This window comes from Sturnus vulgaris, chromosome 27 (genome assembly GCF_052056855.1).
Source record: "Sturnus vulgaris isolate bStuVul1 chromosome 27, bStuVul1.hap1, whole genome shotgun sequence".
Taxonomy (NCBI): domain Eukaryota; kingdom Metazoa; phylum Chordata; class Aves; order Passeriformes; family Sturnidae; genus Sturnus; species Sturnus vulgaris.
This window is the reverse complement of record NC_142269.1, coordinates 1,802,631-1,822,452: the sequence shown is the minus strand read 5'-3', so window position 1 is coordinate 1,822,452 and position 19,822 is coordinate 1,802,631. Positions and strand designations below refer to the sequence as shown.

Sequence of the window (19,822 nt, the reverse complement as noted above, 5' to 3'; positions counted from 1 at the left end):
GCCCAGAGTGAAGATCAGCAGGAGGGGAAGGGGGAAAGTGCTGCCCATTCACCTTCACAGCTCTGGGCTCTTCCCCAGCATCCAAGTCCAGGTGTCATTCAGAGTTCTCTGTATATCCCACATTTCCCTAAGCAGCTCATTCCCAGTCAGATGGGAGCCAGGATTTAGCTGATCAGGACAGTCACACACACAGCAAGTTCTGAGAGCTGCCAAGAGTCCAGCTCTCAGAAACTTGGAAACCTTCTCACCTTCCATGCAGAGAGGATTTCCAGGAGAAAGTCAAAAAAAGTGAATATGGAAATATCTTTAATCTCCTAAAATTGTACACCTTATTATGTGTCACCTTTCTGTCCTTAAGGAAAGGAGAACAAGTGTCATTGGGATGGGCTGAGTTGAAAAGAATGATCTCTACAACTCCCTGACAGGAGGGTGCAGCCAGGTGGGGGTTGGGCTCTGCTCCCAGGGAGCAAGTGACAGGAGAAGAGGAAACGGCCTCAAATTGTGCCAGGAGAGGTTTAGATTGGATATCAGGAAAACTTCTTTTACTGAAAGGGTTTTCCCAGCCCTGGCAGGCACAGCTTCCCAGGGCAGTGGTGGAGTCACCATCCCTGGAATTGTTGAAAAACGTGTGGATGTGGGACTTGGGGACATGGGTTTGTGGTGAACTGATGGTGGTGCTGGGTCTGCAGTTGAATTTGATGATCTCAAAGGTCTTTTCCAACCTTAAATGGTTCTGTGAGTCTCTGGATTGCTGTGGCAGAGGAAAGTGCTCAGTGGTGCTGACCTGGGAGATGAGCTTGCACAGAATGGAGCTGTGGCATCATCATTGTGGAATCATCATGGAATGGTTTGGGTTGGAAGGGACCTCAAAGCTCATCTCAGAATCATGGAGTATCCTGAGTTGGAAGGGACCCCCAAGGATCATTGATCCAACTTCTGGCCCTGCACAGACACCCAACAATCCCACCCTGTGCATCCCTGAGAGCATTGTCCCAATGCTCCTGGAGCTCCTTAGGCCCTGACCATTCCCTGGGAGCTGTGCAGTGCCTGCTGACCTTCCACTAGAGCAGGCTGCTCCAAGGCCATCCAGCATGGCCTTGGGGAAACTGTGGCCATGGTGCTCCTTCCTCACCTGAGCCCCTGCTCTGAGAGGAGCTGGATGAGGAGAACCCTGCCCTGGAGCTGGGCTGGGAGCTGGGCTGGGCTGGGCTGGGGCTGGGCTGGGAGCTGGGCTGGGAGCTGGACTGAAGCTGGGGCTGCCCTGGGAGCTGGGCTGGGGCTGGGCTGGGCTGGGGCTGGGCTGGGGCTGGGCTGGGCTGGGGCTGGGAGCTGCCCTGGGAGCTGCCCTGGGAGCTGGGCAGTGCTCCCTGTGTGCTGGAGGAGCCAGCCAAGGCTCGGGGTGAGCAGGTCCTGACACAGCTGGGGAGCGCTGCAGTCGCTGGGAGGAAGGAGATGGTGCAGGAACGGATGGTGCCCACACATCCTCCTGGTTCTCCCACACTCCTCACACCCATCCCGGCTCCTGGGCTGCTGCCAGGAGAGTGGGCAGTGCCAGGATGCTGCCAGTTCCTTGTGGGTGCTTGGCTCAGTTTTTACTCTCTATTCCCACCCCAAGGACAGCTCTCCTGGAGAAATCACAGCCTGGTGCTGCTGATGTCATCGTTAGGAAAGCAGGGAAACCTTCCTGCCCAAATCCAGTGGCTTGTGGCTCTGCTTTCCAAGGCCTCCCTCTCTTGGCCCATTTACAGCTCACACTCATCCCTGGGCTGGTCCATGGTGCTGCAAAGCTTCAGGTTGTGTCAGGACTAGCTAGGACAGCCACAGATGATCCTGTTCCCTCAGCATTACAGGAGGGAAATGGCAATTTGGGGCCTTTCATATTATCCTGAGATTGGGTAAGTGACCTCAGCCCATAGAAATAAGGCTGAATAGACAAATCATAGAAAATAAGGCTGAGGGGGACCTTGGGAGTGCACCTAATTCACCTCCTGTTTGAGGATACCTCTGCCTGTATCTTCCTTCTGCAGGCTCTTCTCCCCACTGATGGATGTTCCCTCCTTCCCACAGGCATTCTGTTCCCACTCCTTGTTTTCCTGAAGCTTGGTTTGAATTTTTATACTGTGGTTAAAGCCATGACTTCTTTGTCCTAAAGCTGAATGTTTGCATTTCCTTATATCTATCCCTTAAATACACAGAATCTCCCACCAGGGGGGTTCTGTGCCTCCTTGGTCTTTCTAGGCTAAACCAACAATTCCTCTGAGTCACATTTGCTGGATTTTTGATCTTTCTTGTTCTTTCTTGCCCTGACTCACATTCCCACTTGAACTGCAGTGCCCTGGCTGCATGAGATGCTCATAGAACTAGAAATGTGTTGGGTTTTTTGTCTTGCAATTTTCCTGTTCCTGTGCCCTTTCCTAGAAAAACATGGAAACATGGATTTCCCTCACATCAGCTGGAGCTCCTGGATCTCTTTAGCACCAGGGTCAAATCAGTTTTTCATTCTTTATTAACCAACCACTTCTGCTAAATATGGAACTTTGCATTTGTTCTCATAAATTAATCCCTTAAATTAATCCTTTGTTTTCCCTCAGACTGTTCCTCCCCTTTGTGACCACTGTGGGTTCTTGAGGCCATCCAGGAGTGCTGGAACAGAACAGGCTCCTCTGGAGAATTCCTGGGCTTTCCCTTTTGGGATCCCTCAGGTTCCTCAGGGCAGTGTTAGAGGTGGTTTCACAGCCATTTTCTTCATCTGGTCCTGACTGCTGAAAGGTCACTGCTGGTTATCAGCTGTGGTTATCAGAGGTGATGTTTTGTCACGTTAAGATGTCACCCAGGCTGTTTTTCTCCTTTTATCCCTATGTCAGAGCTGCCTTTGGAATGCTGCAGTTTGTGTGTATCTGTGATGTCCTCTGAAGGTCTCTGGCTGTACTGGGACCTTCTGAGTTCACTGGGATCCTCGTGGAGTTCTCTCTGAGGCTGAGGCTGGGCTCTGCCAGCCTGCAGGATGTGCCACTCCTTTTGCAAGGGCTACTTAAAAATTTTTATTTATTAATGTTGGAAGAATACAATTTGAAAAGCTATGGTGGGCTTTTTATGATGCTGTGCCAGGGGACTGTCAGGTTGGATCTCAGGGCAAGGTTCTTCCCCCAGAGGGTGCTGGCACTGCCCAGGCTCCCCAGGGAATGGTCCCAGCCCCGAGGCTGCCAGAGCTCCAGGAGTGTTTGGACAGCACTGCCAGGGATGGACAGGCTGGGATTGCTGGGGTGTCTGTGCAGGAGTTGGACTGGATGAGCCTTGGGGTCTAACTCAGGATGTTTTGTGCTTCTCTGATTATTAATTGCTTTTCACATACCAGCAGAGTTAGAAGTGGGATAGCAAAGGCCAGCCATGAAGAGGAAGAAATTAATGAACTCCAAAAGCCATAAACATAAGTGTAAAGGCTTTGTAGCCACCCCTCTCAGGCTGGTGCTGGTTACAGGTCATACTGGCCTGAACAAAAACTACCTTTAATCTCATGAAAATTAAAGTAAATGTCAAAATGCTCCAACAGACCCGTATGGGGCTTATCTCAGGTTGCAGGAGGGCTGGCAGGGAAAGAAGTGTGACCCCGTGGGACTCACCTGGACATCCAGGGTCAGCCCCAGCAGCACAGGGCAGGATCTCTGCAGGGTGGAATAAAGACACCCATCCCCATTTTACCTTCCCTTCCCCCTGCACGTCCCAGATGCAGCAGAAAGAGGAACCCACGTGCTGGTGGCCTGTGTTTGTTCTGAGGAGGGGGTGGGCTGGGGGCAGCTGGGTTTGGGGCTCCATCATTTCCATCGTTCAGCCGTGTTGGAATTGGGAGTGTTTGACTTGCTCAGCACAGATGGAGTGACCAGGCTGCTTTTGGAGGTGATGCAGGCAGAGGTGATATCCAACAGGGCAGTGAATCCCATGAATTGCCCGGGTTTGATGTCTTTCCTGAGGACTGATGTTGTTACCCTCGCAGTAGGGGAGGAGGGGGATGTGGTGCTGGGCGGGTGCACAGCAAAGGCCAGTGGGGCTCCCCTCCAGGAGTAAGGGGTCAGGGCAGAGTGTGAAGGAGGGGAACACTGAATCACAGAGTCAGCCAGGGTGGATTCACCTTTGAGATCACTGAGTCCAACCTATGACCTAACACCTCCGTGTCACCCCGACCGTGTCCAAGCTTTCCTTGAACCCTGTCACTGTCACTTCTGTTTTAACCTTCTGATTCCCGCTGAGCAGCCAGACCCCCCGGGCCGTGTCTGCAGTGCTCTGCAGGGGTGACACTGCTGTGCTCTGTCCCCAGGAGCCCTACTACGTGCGCTGCATCAAGCCCAACGACAAGAAGTCACCGCAGGTGTTCGATGAGGAGCGGTGCCGGCACCAGGTCGAGTACCTGGGGCTGCTGGAGAACGTGCGCGTGCGCCGCGCCGGCTTCGCCTACCGCCAGACCTACGAGAAATTCCTGCACAGGTGAGGGCTGCCAGGCACTGCCCAGCTCCTTCAAATCAGCTTCTGGATGAGCTGAAACACATCCCACTGGACCGTGGCTGCTCTGGTTCAGCTGTGCTGAGGTGCTTGTGCTGCTCATGCTCGGCTCGTTGTCTGCTGAAACGCACTGGCTGTGTTACTCTGAAGCAGGAATGTGGAATGAGGAGCTTCCCCCAAGGATCGCCCTAAAACCTGAGCTAATTAACTTGTGTTTTCTCTCTGAATTGTCTAATTGTTGCAGCAAGACATAGTGTGTCTGGGGGAGCATGTGATGTTTCACGGTGACATTGTGTGGGAAAAACCCCTGGACTTTAAAACTGGACGTCTGAAAAGGGGGGATGGTTTCATGACCTCATTAAATGTGGTTTTGATTCTTCTTGCCCTCTTAATTCCTACCAGACTTGTGACAAATGACACGTTTTAGATTGAAATTTATCTTATGGCTTCACTAAATTAACGTGGGTCCTGCAAGTTCAACCCTGCTCTGATGGAACAGTGGAGTTTTTATTCTGTTATTGAATCAGGTGAGAAAAGGCCTGTGAGAATAGAAAAAAATTAAACTATCCAAGCAGGTGGAATGTCATGAGTTAGAAACAAAGTGCTGGTGAAAGATGTTTTGCTGTTCACAGTGGAGATTTGCCTGGATATATCATAATACCCAAGGTGGAATGAAAGGATATGGCTTCCTAAATCCAGTCTGCAGCGCTGGGAATCAGTTTCCTGAACCATTCTGCAGTGGATAGAGTGTATTTTCACCTCATATGTGGAATTCATTACAATTTACTCTTAAGATTTGTGTAATCACTATTAATATAAACAGCTGCTTTGTTTTTAATGAATGTTTGATGAGCTCCCCTGAGCTCCAGCCCCACAGTGTTTGCAGCCAGGAAACCAAATCAGCACATGGCAACTGCTTCAGCTTTTGGGCTGCTGGAGCAGGAGACCTGCCCAGCCCTGCAGTGGGACATCCAGAGTGAGGGATCAGACACTGTTTGTGTGTGTGGTGTTGCTCCAAGCCTGGGCTGTAATGGCTTTAAAGGAGAAAAAGAAAGCCAGAAAAATAACTTCTCTTTCTGTAGGAGAAGAGTTTGTTGATATTTACCCCTAAATCCTGTAAGGTAGTTGGTATCTCCTCTCTCTCAATAGGGAATGAAGTGAAGCACAGTTAAGACCATTATAAATGTCTTTCTCAAGCTTTCCTTGGATAAAGAAAACCTTCCTTTGAGCTCTGTGCAAGCCAGGCTGCCCTTTCCAATTTGAAGTATTTTCTGTTGGACCAGGAGAAGTTGTCCCTTCCTGTGGTCAGAGAATTGTCCAGTTGGGTGACACACATGGCACTTAAACAGATGGGGTGCATTCTCTTGGTTTAATATATAAATTACCATCAAAAAAAAAGCTGATTGGGTTTCAGGAAGGGGTTTGTGAATGTAATCCAACCCTTTCCACACAGAGTCACCCATATGCCTATCCCAGGCCATGCCAAACATAGCATAGAATCAACACTGAGAGCTGTGAACAGCAGGCTGGGAAGGGACAGTGAGGCCCAGCTGCAGCTGCACACCCAATATTGTTATTAAATATTCAGAAAACGTCACCATTTAGTGGCTTGCAGAAATCTTGCTTCTTAGGAGAGCTGGACTGGGAAATGTTAACTCCAGGAGCAGCCTTATCCCTGCTGGGTGTTTCCACGGGGAGGTACAGAGGGGAAGGAGGAACAAAGGTGTTTGGAGGGGAGTGTTCCATGTCTCAGTGACCTTGGAGGCTGCGGGGATCCGCAGGCAGGAGAGGGGCAGGGCTGTGGTGTCAGGGAGCAGGTTTATTCCAGACTCTGGCTGGTTATAATTAGCACCAGGCCAGGACTGTGAGTGGCTGTGGCATCCAGGCCATGCCCTGTGCTGTGGGGAAGGAGTTGGTGGCATTGTGTGACACGTGTGGGGACAGCAGGAATAGGCAGACAGCTGGGATATTGCACCTGCTGTAGCTGGGAGGGATGGGAGCCATGGGCACTGGGGTGTCTTTAATGCCTGTGGGAAGGAGCAGGAGGGTTTAACATCTGGGGCAGGGTTTCAGTGCTCTGACATCCCTTCTCTCCTGAGCTCCTTGGTGGGGCAGGCTTGGCTCATAGCCTGGATCTGAACCTGATCCATAACCTGGATCCTATCCTGATCCATAGCTTTGTTCCCAGCCTGATCCATCACCTGGATCCCATCCTGATCCATAGCCTGCATCCAGCCTGATCCATAGCCTTGTTCCCAGCTCAGGGGGTTGCACTGCCACTGCTTTGTTCTTTTATATTTTCTTTTTCCTAACATTAAGTGTCTCGAGGTGAGAGATTTTTCAGTGGGTGAATTATTGCAGGAACATTTTCCTGCTGAGAACAGGGAGAAGAATCCAGTGTGCAGCATTGATGTCTCGTGTGTCCGTGTGTGTGAGAGCAGGAATGCTTCTGCCAGCACGTGCTAATCTTCTGCTGGGAGTCTGAAGGGAGGTTTTTAGGCTGTTTATTTATCATGAGATCCCTGTAACCCCCAGGGATGGTGTTCCCTGCTTGGGCACAGTGTGCCCCTCCATTCCCCCATCCTTCCACAGTTCATTCCAAAGGCTCAGGTGATGAATGAGCGCTGGGGACGTTTCCATTCAGGCTCTTGGAGGCTGTTCCGAGCCTCCTGCGGTGCTGCTCCCAGCAAAAGGGGGACTGTGAGGTGTTCAAGTGTAACTGAGAGCTGGGAGTGTCTGAAGCATTGAGATTGATGCCTGCCTTGGCTGGGAACTTTGAAGTGTGAAGTGGCTGAGCTCGCTGAGTGCTTGTTTTATTTAGAACAGGCTGCGGGCTCCATTCCAGGGAAAACGTCTATTACAGATCTTATTATATCCAGAAATCTTATGCAGAAAATTCATTGTTGCTTTTTGCAAAAGCCTGTTCCCATAATCAGCATTTCCTGGGCTGGTAAATCTTACAGAGCTCGGGCTGATCCTGGTACTTCGTGTTTGATTTGTAGATATCTTAGTTCCAGCATTTCTCTGTAGTGGAAAATGGAGTTTGGGGAGTGAGGATGGGAGGAATGGCTGACCCACAGTTACAGGCAGTGTTTGCACAGACTGGGGCAGCCAGAGCTCTGCTGCAGGGGGAAGTGACAGAGTTTGTTAGAAATTACTCCCAAAGTGATGAATGAGAAAAAATTTTTTGCAGAGTTTGTAAATCCAGGTTTTCTGACAAAGCAATTGGTTGCAGGTGGCTTCTCATGCAGAATATGAACAAAAAGTTTTCCTTCCTTACAAAAAAAAACCCAAAACAAACAAAACCCAAGCAAATAAATAAAAATTAAAATTGGATACTGAAGATGTGAAAAATGGAACAGACAAATCTGCAGGAGGCCAATGCTGAGTTTGTCCCCTTGCATCAATTCAGTGCTTATGAATTGAGCTCCTCCCAATATTATTTTGCAGCATCTCACAAAATCATGCATCTCCTTCAGCCATTTTCCTTTTATTTTGAGGATCATAATTCCTACAGAGGACATCTTCAGACTCTTCCATCTATACTCAGTTTTATTACAATTTAGTTGATCATTTTTTCTAAAACCAGTTGAAGTTTGGCCTCCTCGACCACCCTGGTGGCAAGTTCACATTTGTAAATTGTACCTTTTCATTCCAGGTACAAGATGATCTCTGAATTCACTTGGCCCAACCATGACCTGCCCTCAGACAAGGATGCTGTGAGGAAGCTCATCGAGTGCCACGGCTTCCAGCACGACGTGGCCTACGGCAAGACCAAGCTGTTCATCCGCACGCCCCGGACTCTGTTCACCCTGGAGGAGCTGCATGCCAAGATGCTCGTCAGGATCGTCCTCTTCCTGCAGAAGGTAAAGCTCCCACTGCCTCAGGAACTCAGCTCAAGTTCTTTAAACTGCCCTTGCTCTCCTTTCTGGCTCTGTGGCTGCACAGATTCCACACTTCTGCAGTTTGGTCACTGCTGGATATTTTCAGGGCTCTTTCCATGATGCTTTCTGTAGCCTTGATGTGCTGGGAGCTGTTGCACCTAAAAAGTTTTTTATAACTGTTTAAAAACTTGCTCTTTTCTCAGTGGAAGGAGGATGCCTGGGAGCTTGAGGGACTTTTATGGCTGAAATGTGGAGTCACAGATTTCCAGGCTGGTTTGGATCAGGAGGGACCTTAAAGCCCAGTCCCACCACACCGTGGCACAGGATGCCCAGAGAAGCTGTGGCTCCCCTATCCCTGGGAGTGTCCAAGGCCAGGCTGGATGGGGTCAAGTGGAGAAGTCAAGTGGAAGATGTCCCTGCTCATGGCAAGGGATGGGACTGGGGGAGCTCTCAGATTCCTTTTAACACAAACTGTCCCGAGATTCTCTGGTGTTAGCACTTGCTGAAAACTGAGCAAGATCTGTCTGGCAAAGAGCAGAAATGGTGGGGCTGACTCTGCCCTGTCAGGCAAAGTGGATTAGTTCAAGACTTTTAAAAACGAGCTTTTTGAAATGCATATCTTCTGTGAAATTCTTGGAACCTGGGAAAGAACAGACCCTCTGAACCCATTGCTGTCCCTCACAAATAGAAACTGCTGACAGATGGGTGTAAAAACTTGACAGAGCAAAAGCTCTGCAGGGAACACAGGTTTGCACAAACTCTCCAAACCTGGTGGATTGAATGGAGAAGAGCCTGAAGGAGAAGATCCCCCCTGGAAGCTCTGAGTTCTGTGGGACACTCACATTTCATTGAGTGGGATTCCCTTCCTGGAAACTCAACCAGTCTGAGCAGTATGGGAGCAGAAGGCATGGAGTCCAGGGTTGGTCTCTTGGTATTTGTTGTGCTGAATGGTTTTTCTTTAGTAGGGAATTCCGCACCTTTTGTGTGCAGTGAGTTTTTCTGGAAAGGGCAAGCTCAGGCTGTGGAGGATGCAGGCCCTGCCTTTCTCTGAGCTTTGTGGTTCAGTTTTGTTCCCTGTTCTAAGCATGTCCTGCTGCTGAGCTTCCTGGACTACTCAACATCTTCTCCTGCTTTCCTTCCTTGGAAAGGGGAGCACTTTTCCAGAAGCTCCATCTGGCTTATTCTCTTGGGCTGGCCTGGGGCTAATCTGTGGGGCCCCCATGTCCCCTGGGAGATGTTCCTGGATCTTAGCTGTGCTTCCCCCGTGCTCACCAGGGGTTCTGGGGAGGAATTTCCTGCCTGGAGCCACCTCGGTGCTTTCAGCGAGGTCACAGGGCCACAGCTCCAACCCAGAGTCTCTTTGGGGGTTGAGCTAATGAGCTCCTTGTGGAATGAAGCTGAGGGGGGACTGCTTGCTCCCAGGTGACTCCAGCTTTCATATTAAACCAGGGAGCAGTGGAGGGGTGACCTTTTTGGAAATTGCAAGGTGCAGCTACTGGAGAATAATTTGAGAGCCCCGGGCTGTGTTGCTGTGGGAGCAGATCATGGCTGGGTGAGCTCCAGGCTCCTCCTTCAGATAAATCCAGTGAGAGGCACAATTGTAACAGCAACTTGTCAGTTTTGTGAGTTTGCTGCCAGAATTATATTGCCTGGGCTGGGATCTGGAGTGGACTCAGCATTAAAGACAGCAAGGCAAAGGATTTTTTTGCCCCTGGAAGGTAAATACCTGCTTAGGTGTAATGGATCAACTCCATTGCTCCATGAAGGGTTTTGCTGCAGTGGGTTTGTGTAGCATCAGGTGGAGAATAACTGTGGTGCTTCTGGGGGTTTCCTGGTTGCCACAGTCGGCAAAAGTGATAGAAATTAAAATGCTGGTGCACGTTGTCCTTGGCTTCACAAACCTGCCCTGTGTCCTGCTCTCCCTGGGGTGGGGAGGGACCAACATGAATCTGCCTGAAGACTGAAGCAGGACATGGAGGCATCTTTTTGTTGTTTTTCTCTGAGATATCTTCAGGGAGTTCTAACCTCATAAAGAATTTGTGGGGAAAAGACAAACTCCTTCTTCAGTGCTCAAGGTACTGAGGACTCTGGAGAAATCTGGATGTCCTCCTAGAGCTCCTTTCCTGTAGCTGAACCCTCACTGCTTTCACTCACCGGAGGTTCTTCAACCTGAAGACTCTCAAATGCTGGCAAGGGGATGCAGAGAAGCTTTTCAGAGTCCTGGAACTTGCAACTAAACCAAGAAACACTCAATGAATCATTAAATGCTTATTAAACAGCCCATCAGCTAAAGAGCAGGTGTTGAGCTGGTATCTATAGGTATGGATTAGAGACCTTGTACAATGTTAAATCTACCTGGAAAAAGCTTGGCTTTGTCTCCATTTTCAGTGTTTCTCTTGTTTCTTGTTAACTCTGCTCCCAGCCCTGGCTGGGTCCCTCCCGTGCTCTGCTGCCGACAGATGGGGCCGGTGGAGTCGGGCAGTGCTGGAAAAGGTACAGTCAAAACAATCACAAATCAAACCAGAGCAGGGATCTGATGAGGCCTTCTCTGAGCTCTGAAAGCATCAAGGCAATTTTGCCTGTCATTTCTGTTCTCAACTTGCTTTCAATTGTTCATTAACAACTCACAAGAAAATTTAATTCTTGCTCTATTTTTTCCTTCTGTAGTTTTGCCTGTGAGCATCAAAGGCTGATGGATGCAAACTGTGAGCACATCTAGAAGGATCTGGTTTTCTTTTAAATAACTGAGCCTTCTGTTACACTGGAGTTCCTCAAATTTGAATTTAGAAAAAGGGAAAGACAAGAGGAGATGAAATGTGGTGTTGTGACAGTGGGCACTTGTGTGACACAAGCTGAGGCAGGTGTGAGGAGCAGCCTTAGAGCAGCTGATCCCAGCCTGGGGCCCAGGGGTGTTTTCCCCTGCACAGGAATGAGTGTAAGTGAAAGAATCCACATTTAGCAGCTCTTTTTCTAATGATGTGTATTCTGTGCCTTATTGCTCTCCTGCAAATCAGAAGCTTTCCAGAAGGGACTCAGTAATTATCTGGAGAGTTTCATCATCCAGTGACCCTTAACCCTTCAAACAGTGCTGCCGCCTTTGTCTAATGGTACTTATGAATTTGGTTAAATTGAATTAAAAGTGACTTCTAATTTAAATAGATAATTTTACTTTCTTTTGTTCCACATGTCTGGGATGTCTTCACCTTTAGATTTATCTTTCACGCTCCTTTTTTTTTCCGTGGTAAAATGTCAGTGAGATTCCAGGCTGTAATTTTCCTTCTGCCCCAACGTAGTCAGTGAGCAGATGTGATGTGATTTAACCGTGGCAACTTGCTGGCTCCAGGAGAATTCAGCAAGTGAGAGCTGTGTCCAGTGTCACAAACCCCATATGGCAGCAGGGATGTCACACCAAAAGGTCACTCAGAAGCCCCAGCTGAGGTCACTTCATGTGGTGCTTTAGGGTTTATTTGCTGTACCTGTGCTCTTGCCAGCTCTGTGATTGTCACCCTGAATGCAAATGGAGCAGCTCTAGTGTTAATCATGCAAATAAAAATAAAAAAAAAAAGCTGCCATGAAGCTCTGCTGCTTTTGCTGCCCTTGGAAAGGCTCCCACAGGCTCATTAGCTGTGCAGAGCAGAGCTTTGTTCAGGGAAGAAAGCCCGGGCAGGCGGCACGTGCGGGCTGTGCAGATGATGGCTGCTGTCACTATAATTTACTGCACTATTTCCGTGTCATTTTATCAGGCCGGCACAGCTGCGGATGGAAATCGCTCCCGAAATCTTCCTGCCTGGCACGGAGGCGGCAGGAATGTCCTTGAGTGCCACCCGGCCCCTCCTGGGACACAGCCCAGGGCAGCGGGGGGAGCCCGGGGGCAGCGGGGCTGGGAGGGGCAGAGCCGGCCCTGGGACATGGCCGGGCCATCCCGAGGTGTCCTTGGGCATCCCGGCACGGCCCTGGAGCCCCGATGGGCTCCGCAGAGGCTCGGGATCACCATGGCAACATTCCCCAGCCCGGGGAGAGCAGCCCAGAGCCGTGGCTGATGTGTCATCATTCCATGTCAGCATTCCGTGTTTGTGTTTCACCTTCTGCTCCAGCCCCACGAGCCCTGGGAGCTCAGGACACGGGGAAGCTCCTCCGTGGACACAGGAGGTGTTTCCTGTCAGGTTATGGAGGGACAGAAGCAATCCAGGGGGGGCTTGGGCCAGTGACCCAGATAAAAGGATGCAGTGGATTTGCCTCTGCACTCCAGGCTTTGTCCATCCCAAGGCAGTTTGTGCGTGCTGGCTATCAGCGGGAGCAGCTCTATAATGACACGTGGATTTGTATTCTGGAGCCAGGCTTTGATCTGGAGAGGCTCTGGCAGGGAGGAGCTGTGTCAGGAGAAGCTGTGGCTCCTTCCCGAGGAACAGGGGCTGGGAGCTGCCAGGACCAGGTGGAGGGAAGGAGGAAGAGCTGGCTCTGTCCCCTGCACTAACACTGACTGATCTGATGCCACAGCTCCTCCTGTGCTGCTCCCCTTCCCTGGGCCAGGAGCATCCCTGTCTGCTTCCAGTGAAGGCATTGAGGCAAAAAATCCACCCTGCCCACCCCAGAAAATGCCAAAGCATTTTAAAAATGCTTTGCCTCTTACCAGAAAGCAAAATAAGAGAGGGAATTTTCTGTCAGTTGAGCCCCACAGCAGCTCAGCTGCCTTTAGAGGAATGGTCATGCTGGTGAGAACTGGGGACTTGCCTGTGGGGGAAAAGCAGGAGAGCTGGATCCTGCCCTTTTAGTAGCAGGTGCCTGGAGATACCTGGATACCTTCTTGATGTCCTTCTGTTCCAGGAAATGCTGTGGAAACACTCTGTAACCTAAACAAGTGTAAATATCCCATTATTGCTGAGCAAGAGGGGAGGAGGGAGGGTGCTGTGAGTGTGCACTGTGTAAAATACAGTCCAGCAGAGAATGGAGAGCAGGGAAACAGCCTGTTCCAGGGTCTGGTGTCCCAGCTTGGACACCTAGAGATTCATGGCTTTTGGAGTCACCTTAAAGCTTAGCTTATTATTTCCAATACAGGTGGAGAAAAAAAACACACGAAGAAAACTCCAAACTCTTCCCTGAGCCTGTTGCCAGCATCAAAGAGAATGTTTGTGCTCTGATGAGTTGGTTAAACCAACCTTTGGTGGCTCTGATCTTGTAAATCATTCCAGGTTCTATCTCTGCCTTTCACAGTTGGTGAGGAATTTTGTCCATGCTCATCCACGTGTACCACAGGAAAATCGGGAAGAGCAGATTCGGCCACTGCTGCTGATGCTTCCCCATTGTTATCATGGGAATGAGGGAATGAGCTTTGGTTGTGCCTGAGTTTTCCACCTTTTCAAAGATTCTGATCTGCTGCACCTCAAGGTGTCTTTAAGCCTACCTTAAAGTGTGTAAAAAAGGGCAAAAAGCACAATTAGGGGTCAGTGACCTGAACTTGGGAAAGATCTGCATTCCAGGGGATAGCAAAAATACCAGGGCCACATGAGGGGGAGCTGTAACATTTCTGTGTGGATCTTCATTCCCAGTGGGACACTTAGGGATAAGTCACAGTCTCTGGGAGGGATTTTGTCACTTGTGCTCGTTATGGGGCTTTGAGGGACAAACAAGTGTACAGTGCTTGATCTGTGTTTGCTGAAGTGTGCTGGGAGATTGGACTGCAAGATCTCCAGAGGGCCCTTCCAACCCCAGATGTGATTCTGGGGGCTTCATTCCTTTTTCCCCACGACTCACTGCTGTCCCTGCAGCAGAGCATGTCTTAGTGGTGTCTGTAACATTTCCCAGGTCTTTGTGTGGTTGTTTTCCCTGTGTTTGCTTTGTTCTGGAAAAGCTCTCCCCAGAGCAGGGCTGCTACAGCTCCAGAGATGGAGCTGAATACTCAACTGCTTCACTCAGGGGTGTTTTCATTCAGGAGATGTAGGGTTTGGTTTTCTCTCTCTATAGATGTAGGGTTTTTTCTATCAACAGATGTAGGGATGGTTTTTCTCCCACAACAGATCTTTGGCTTGGCTTTTTTCCCCTCAACACATAGAGGGTTTTTCCCCCAATAGATATAGGGTTTTCCCCTCAATACATGTGTGGTTTTTCCCTAAATAGATGCAGGGTTTTTCCCTCAATAGATGTAGGATTTTTCCCTCGATGGGTGAGGGTTTTTCCCTCAGTACATGCAGGTTTTAGGCTGCTGCAGCTGCTGTCAAATGGAAGGTCCATGAACATCGTGGTTGTGTCTCCAAGAGTGACAACCAGGCAGTGCCTTGACAGCAGCAGGGCCAGGCTGCACCAACTCTCCTGAACCCTTCCTCAGTCTCACTGGATATTTGGATTCAGGATGACATGAGCTGGAAATGGGTTTTTCCATTCAACAACCCCCCCCTGGATTTCTCTTTTCCATGACCCTGCAGATGTGTCCCAGCAGGTTTCAGGTTTTGCAGCTGCCTTTGGCAAGCTCAGCTGGACACTGCAGGGAGGACCTGGCTGTGCTTGGGTCCCTGCAGGCACCAGCTCCATGTGACACCTGCCCAGTCCTGCACCAGCATGGCAGCATTTCACTCAGGACTGGAAGATGTGAAGGAGAGGGGAGCTGGAGAGGGACTTCCAGCTTCACTCCCACTGTGAAGCTGGAAAGGGTCTTTTTCCAAGAGCAGGAATGACAGGACAAGAGGGAATGGCTTTGAGCTGAAAGAGAGAAGAATTCTATCAGACATTAGAAAAAAAATCCTCCCTGTGAGGGTCGGGGAGCCCTGGCACAGCATGCCCAGAGCAGCAGTGGCTGCCCCTGCATCCCTGGCAGTGTCCCAGGCCAGGCTGGGACAGCCCTTGGAGCAACCTGGGATAGTGGAAGGTGTCACTGCCCATGGCAGGGGTGGCACTGGGTGGGCTTTCAGGTCCCTTCTAAACCAAACATCCTGTGATTCCATGCCTCTGTGAACATCTGTCACATCCCTTCTCAGTCCTCTCTTCCCATGAGAAGTGTCCCAGGAAATTTAATTTCTCCATGTTTGGAGGTTGTTCTGTGCTTCTGGTTGTCCCTGCAGCCTTTACCAGCACTAAACACTGAAGGTGAGGAAATGGCCTGTAGTTCAATACCTTTAACATGAAAAACTCTCCCTTGAATTTTCAGGGGATGAGAGAATGTTCCTGCCTCCTTTTGATGGCAGCAGTTTTGTTCTGGTGATTGGAAACTTCTCTGCTTCCCTGGCACTGGAGCTTTGGCAGTTCCCATAATCTGTTGATATAAAGTTATCTTCTCCTTCCCCTGGCAGGGAGGAGCTGTGTCAGGAGAAGCTGTGGCTCCTTCCCGAGGAGCAGGGGCTGGGAGCTGCCAGGACCAGGTGGAGGGAAGGAGGAAGAGCTGGCTCTGTCCCCTGCACTAACACTGACTGATCTGATGCCACAGCTCCTCCTGTGCTGCTCCCCTTCCCTGGGCCAGGAGCATCCCTGTCTGCTTCCAGTGAAGGCATTGAGGCAAAAAATCCACCACATTTTCCTTCCCTGGAAGGGGAAGTGGTCACAGCCCCAAGGCTGCCAGAGCTCCAGGAGTGTTTGGGATGTCTGTGCAGGGTTGGATGATCCCTGTGGACTCCTTCAGAAGATTTTGTGATTCCTGGTGTTGCCAGAGGCAGGAAATTCTGCAGGGTGCAGCAAGGATTATTGTGGTGCCCTGTCAGGCCCATGGGACACCACAAAGAGCAGCAGCTCCATGTGGGGGAATGGTTGGGAGCTTTCCCAGGGCTGGGAATCTCATCCCTGTCCCAGAGCATGGGGGGTGTTTGCTGCAGCCCTGGCTGAGCTGCAGAAGGAGCTGCATCCCACACATGGCTCCTTTGGTGATTTTTATGTTCATTATTGGACACACTCTTGTTAGTGCCAGCTAAGTAATCGTGGAGTGGGACCCTTCTCTCTTTCCATCCTGTGGAATATTGTTGCTATTAAGCAAAACAATAGAATGAACATTGTTCAGCTGACTTATATGAAAAGAGAAAACAGCTCTTAGCAAATGCAGCAGCTCTTCCCCCTCGCTGCTGTCTGAGGTGATCTGGGAGAGCAGGGAGCCTGTGATTTAAACCCTTTGTCTCAATCCTTTATGGGATACACATTTACTCAAAGTAGGAAAAGGCAGATCACAAAGTGGGGTTTGAGTGAGGTCTGAACCACTCCAGCACAGCCCTGCTCTGTGAGGAGGTGACCCTTTGGAGCAGCCAGGACTGGGATCACTGAAGATGGAAGCTTTTCTCCGAGGCCCCATGGCTGCTGCTTGTGCAGCTGCTCTGCTCTGGCACATAAATCTTTAATAACCCTGCCCGTGTGAGAGCCTTCAGAGCTGAGCAGGGAGCCTCGTGCCTGCCTCAGTTGTGGGGTTGTTTGATTCTCACCAGTTGGGCTGCCTGGAGGGCAAACCATGGAATATTGATCATGGAGCAGTCCAGGCTGGGCTGAAGGAGCCTGGTGGGAGGAGGTGTTTGTGGTGCAGCAGGAATGGAGGAGTTTTCCAAGGTTTGTTGCCTTGCAGAACTGCTCCAAAATACAACTCTGGGGTTTAATTTAGCTGAGCTGGGTTTGTTTGCTGAATCCTGGGCATGCATTCGTTTGCCCGCTCATGTGTTTGGATTGGGAGCTGGGTGGGATTCTGCAGGGATTGCACATCTAGGTCAAATCTAGATTATCCCTTTTTCCATGGGAGATGTACAGGCAAGGCAATCACTGCGTCCTGGGCCCACCCTGGCTGCTCTGCTGCCTTTCCCTGTGCTCTGCAGGGCCCAGTTAATTGTTTTCCTTTCTTTCTTTCTTCTCTTTTTTCTCATTTTTTTTAATGGCACATTCAGAGCATGGAACAGCCTGCAGACAAGGCTGTAAAGCACAGATTGGTGTGGAAGATTTATGTTCTGCTGAGGTGATGGATGTGATCTGTGAGGTTTCTTTAATCTTAGAAACTCTGTTGGAAGCTCAGTGAGGTTTTTAAACTGGTTCTAAAGGTGTGTTCAGATCTCCCCTGCCATTCATCTGAATTTTAATTTATTAAATTTTAATCAAAAAACACGTGAATTAAACATGCTTTAGAAAAAAAATCACTGCTTCCCTTAAGCTGGGATGTGTCTCTTGCTTTGGCTGAATGCTGTTTTTGCAAGTCCCTGTTTTAGAAGCTGCCAAAGCAGCTGCTGCACTGGGGGCTGGTCCCTAGGAGCAGTGCTGGGATCACTGAACCCAGGGCTGAGCAGGACGAGATCCCTTGGTCTGGAGCTGTTCGTGTCCCCAGGGGTCACTTCCTCTGAGATGGCCTTATCTGAGGGAATGAAAGGGACTGCAGGAAAGCTGTGGCTGCCCCATCCCTGCCAGTGTCCAAGGCTGGGTTGGATGGGACTTGGAACAGCCTGGGATATTGGAAGCTGCCCATGGCAGAGGTGGGACTGGATGGGCTTCAAGGTCCCTTCCAACTGGGGTTTGGGATTCCATGGCTGATGTTTCTATGAAACTCCCATTTAAATGGCTGTGGAATTGGTAGAAATCTCTGGAGAGTGAAGAAAGAACAGCAAGGAACTTCCTCACTGGGAGCAGCTGTAGAAATAAATATTCTTTGTAATGGTGAGGAGTTTGAGCTGTGTTCATACTTTGTTTTTCCCACCTTTTCCTTTCTTGCTATCCCTTTCTTAGCCCTTTAGTCCTGATTTCAATTGCTGTCTTAGTTTTTCCTCCCCTGAATTTTAGGAGGACAAAGCATAGAGAAGGCAAAGGAATTGAAAGAAGTGAGGAGAGACCATGGGTGGGGGCTGGATGGGGGAATGTTGTTTGGTTTGTTGTTTGTTTCATGGGGCTCTTTGGGGGGATTTTTAAGCCAAAAAACTCATTTTCTTTCCATTTTCAACATAATCATCATTATGTTTCTGCTCTTGTGTCCGTGGTTTGCTCATGGGCCTTTCCCTGCCTGCTCACACTGAGGAATCAGCACATGCCCCTGGTTATTCCCCTCCCCTGCTGTTTCTCCTGACAGGGACAATCCATTGCATGTCCTGTCCCTCTGCCCCTGCTCTGTCCCTGTGCTGGGCTCTGATCCATGCCTCAATCCACTGCCTTGGAGTCTGCTCCAGAGGGGTCACTTGGAAAACTGTCATCAAACTGTTCTTTTGGGAGCCATGGCATCCTCCACCCCCTCCCTCATGCCCCACACACATTTCCAGCTCCTCATCCCTCTGGAATGCTGCCAGAACCTCCTGGGCTCCCCTGCCTGTGGAGCTTGGCTGGCAGTCGGTGGCTCTGTGTGTGCTGGTTGGGATTTGGGATCTGGGGAGGCAGATGGCTCTGGAACTGGAGCTGAAGCTGTTCCAGCAATGTCACTCTGATTTCAGGCTCCTTCTGCCCTGTGGCTGATTTTCCCTGAAAGATAAAGGACTTTGCCTCTTGGAGGCTCCTGCTCCTCTGTCAGCTTGGGTGGGAGCTGGCTCAGGATTTGTGAGCTGTCAGGGCAATCTCAGGAGGTCAGGTGGGGACAGGGTGATCTTCAGTCTCATTCCCATGGGAAATCAGGTTAACCAGCAGGGAAAGCCACAGGAGGGGGGAGAGGGAAGTTTGAATTTATTCTTGCCTGTGGGAGGGATAACACAGGGCTCTGCTATCCCAGGCTGGCTTACTCTGGCTGTAAGGACTCTCTAAATCCAAGTCCTGAAGGCCCCAGCTGGCTGGATGTGGCTGGATTGAAGTGGGAATTATGAAGTGCCTGTGGCTGTCAGGTCTCAGAGGGATGATCTGCTGCATCCCTTTGCAACTGGGCATGAAAATCCCTTGGATCTTACCTTGGATGCAGAGGCCTCAAGGAGAGAGGCAGAACCCTGGATGCACAAATCCTTCTGTTGGGGTTTGGTCCTCCTTGGCCCCCAACAGAGCAGGACCTTTGCAAGAGGAGAATCTGTTACAGGCCATGTAAACTTCCCTCTGGAAATTGTGTTTTGTTTCATTTTACAGGGCTCAATGTTCTTGAGTTATGAACTGCAGGTGGGGGAGAATTGAAAAGGTGCATTGGGTAGAGCTCTTCCAGTATTCAAACCTGAGAAAGGTGTAAGTTGGCAGGAACACTCCAGCATTCTGGAACTGCTTGTTCTGGAAATGCATTGGCACAGGGTGCCCAGAGAAGCTGTGGCTGCCCCTGGATCCCTGGAAGTGTCCAAGGCCAGGCTGGATGGGGCTTGGAGCCACCTGAGATGGTAGAAGGTTGTCCAAGGCAGAGGGCTGGAACTGGATGATTTTTAAGATCCCTCCAATCCAAACCACCCTGTGATTCCAAGATTCTGTAATCCTTGTTTTTCTAGCCTATGTCCTGCTGCTCACAGCTGCACAAAGTGCCTGCCCAACAGGGAGTTTCCTTCTTTGACACCTCCTCTTGTCCCCAGGATTGACCATTCTGTGTTTCTGGAAAGCTCCATGGCACCATCAGGCAG

At 50.1% G+C, this 19,822-nt stretch overlaps 1 protein-coding gene across 2 annotated transcripts in view; it reads left to right on the top strand.

Annotated features, from left to right (window-relative positions):
- The window catches only part of MYO1D (myosin ID), a 156,174-nt gene that overhangs the window by 59,019 nt on the left and 77,333 nt on the right, over positions 1–19,822 (top strand). For both annotated transcript variants that reach the window (XM_014884801.2, XM_088179641.1), the window contains exons 15-16: positions 4,313–4,479; positions 8,153–8,360. In XM_014884801.2, the coding sequence (XP_014740287.2) occupies positions 4,313–4,479; positions 8,153–8,360 (375 nt within the window). The remainder of the gene's footprint in view (positions 1–4,312; positions 4,480–8,152; positions 8,361–19,822) is intronic.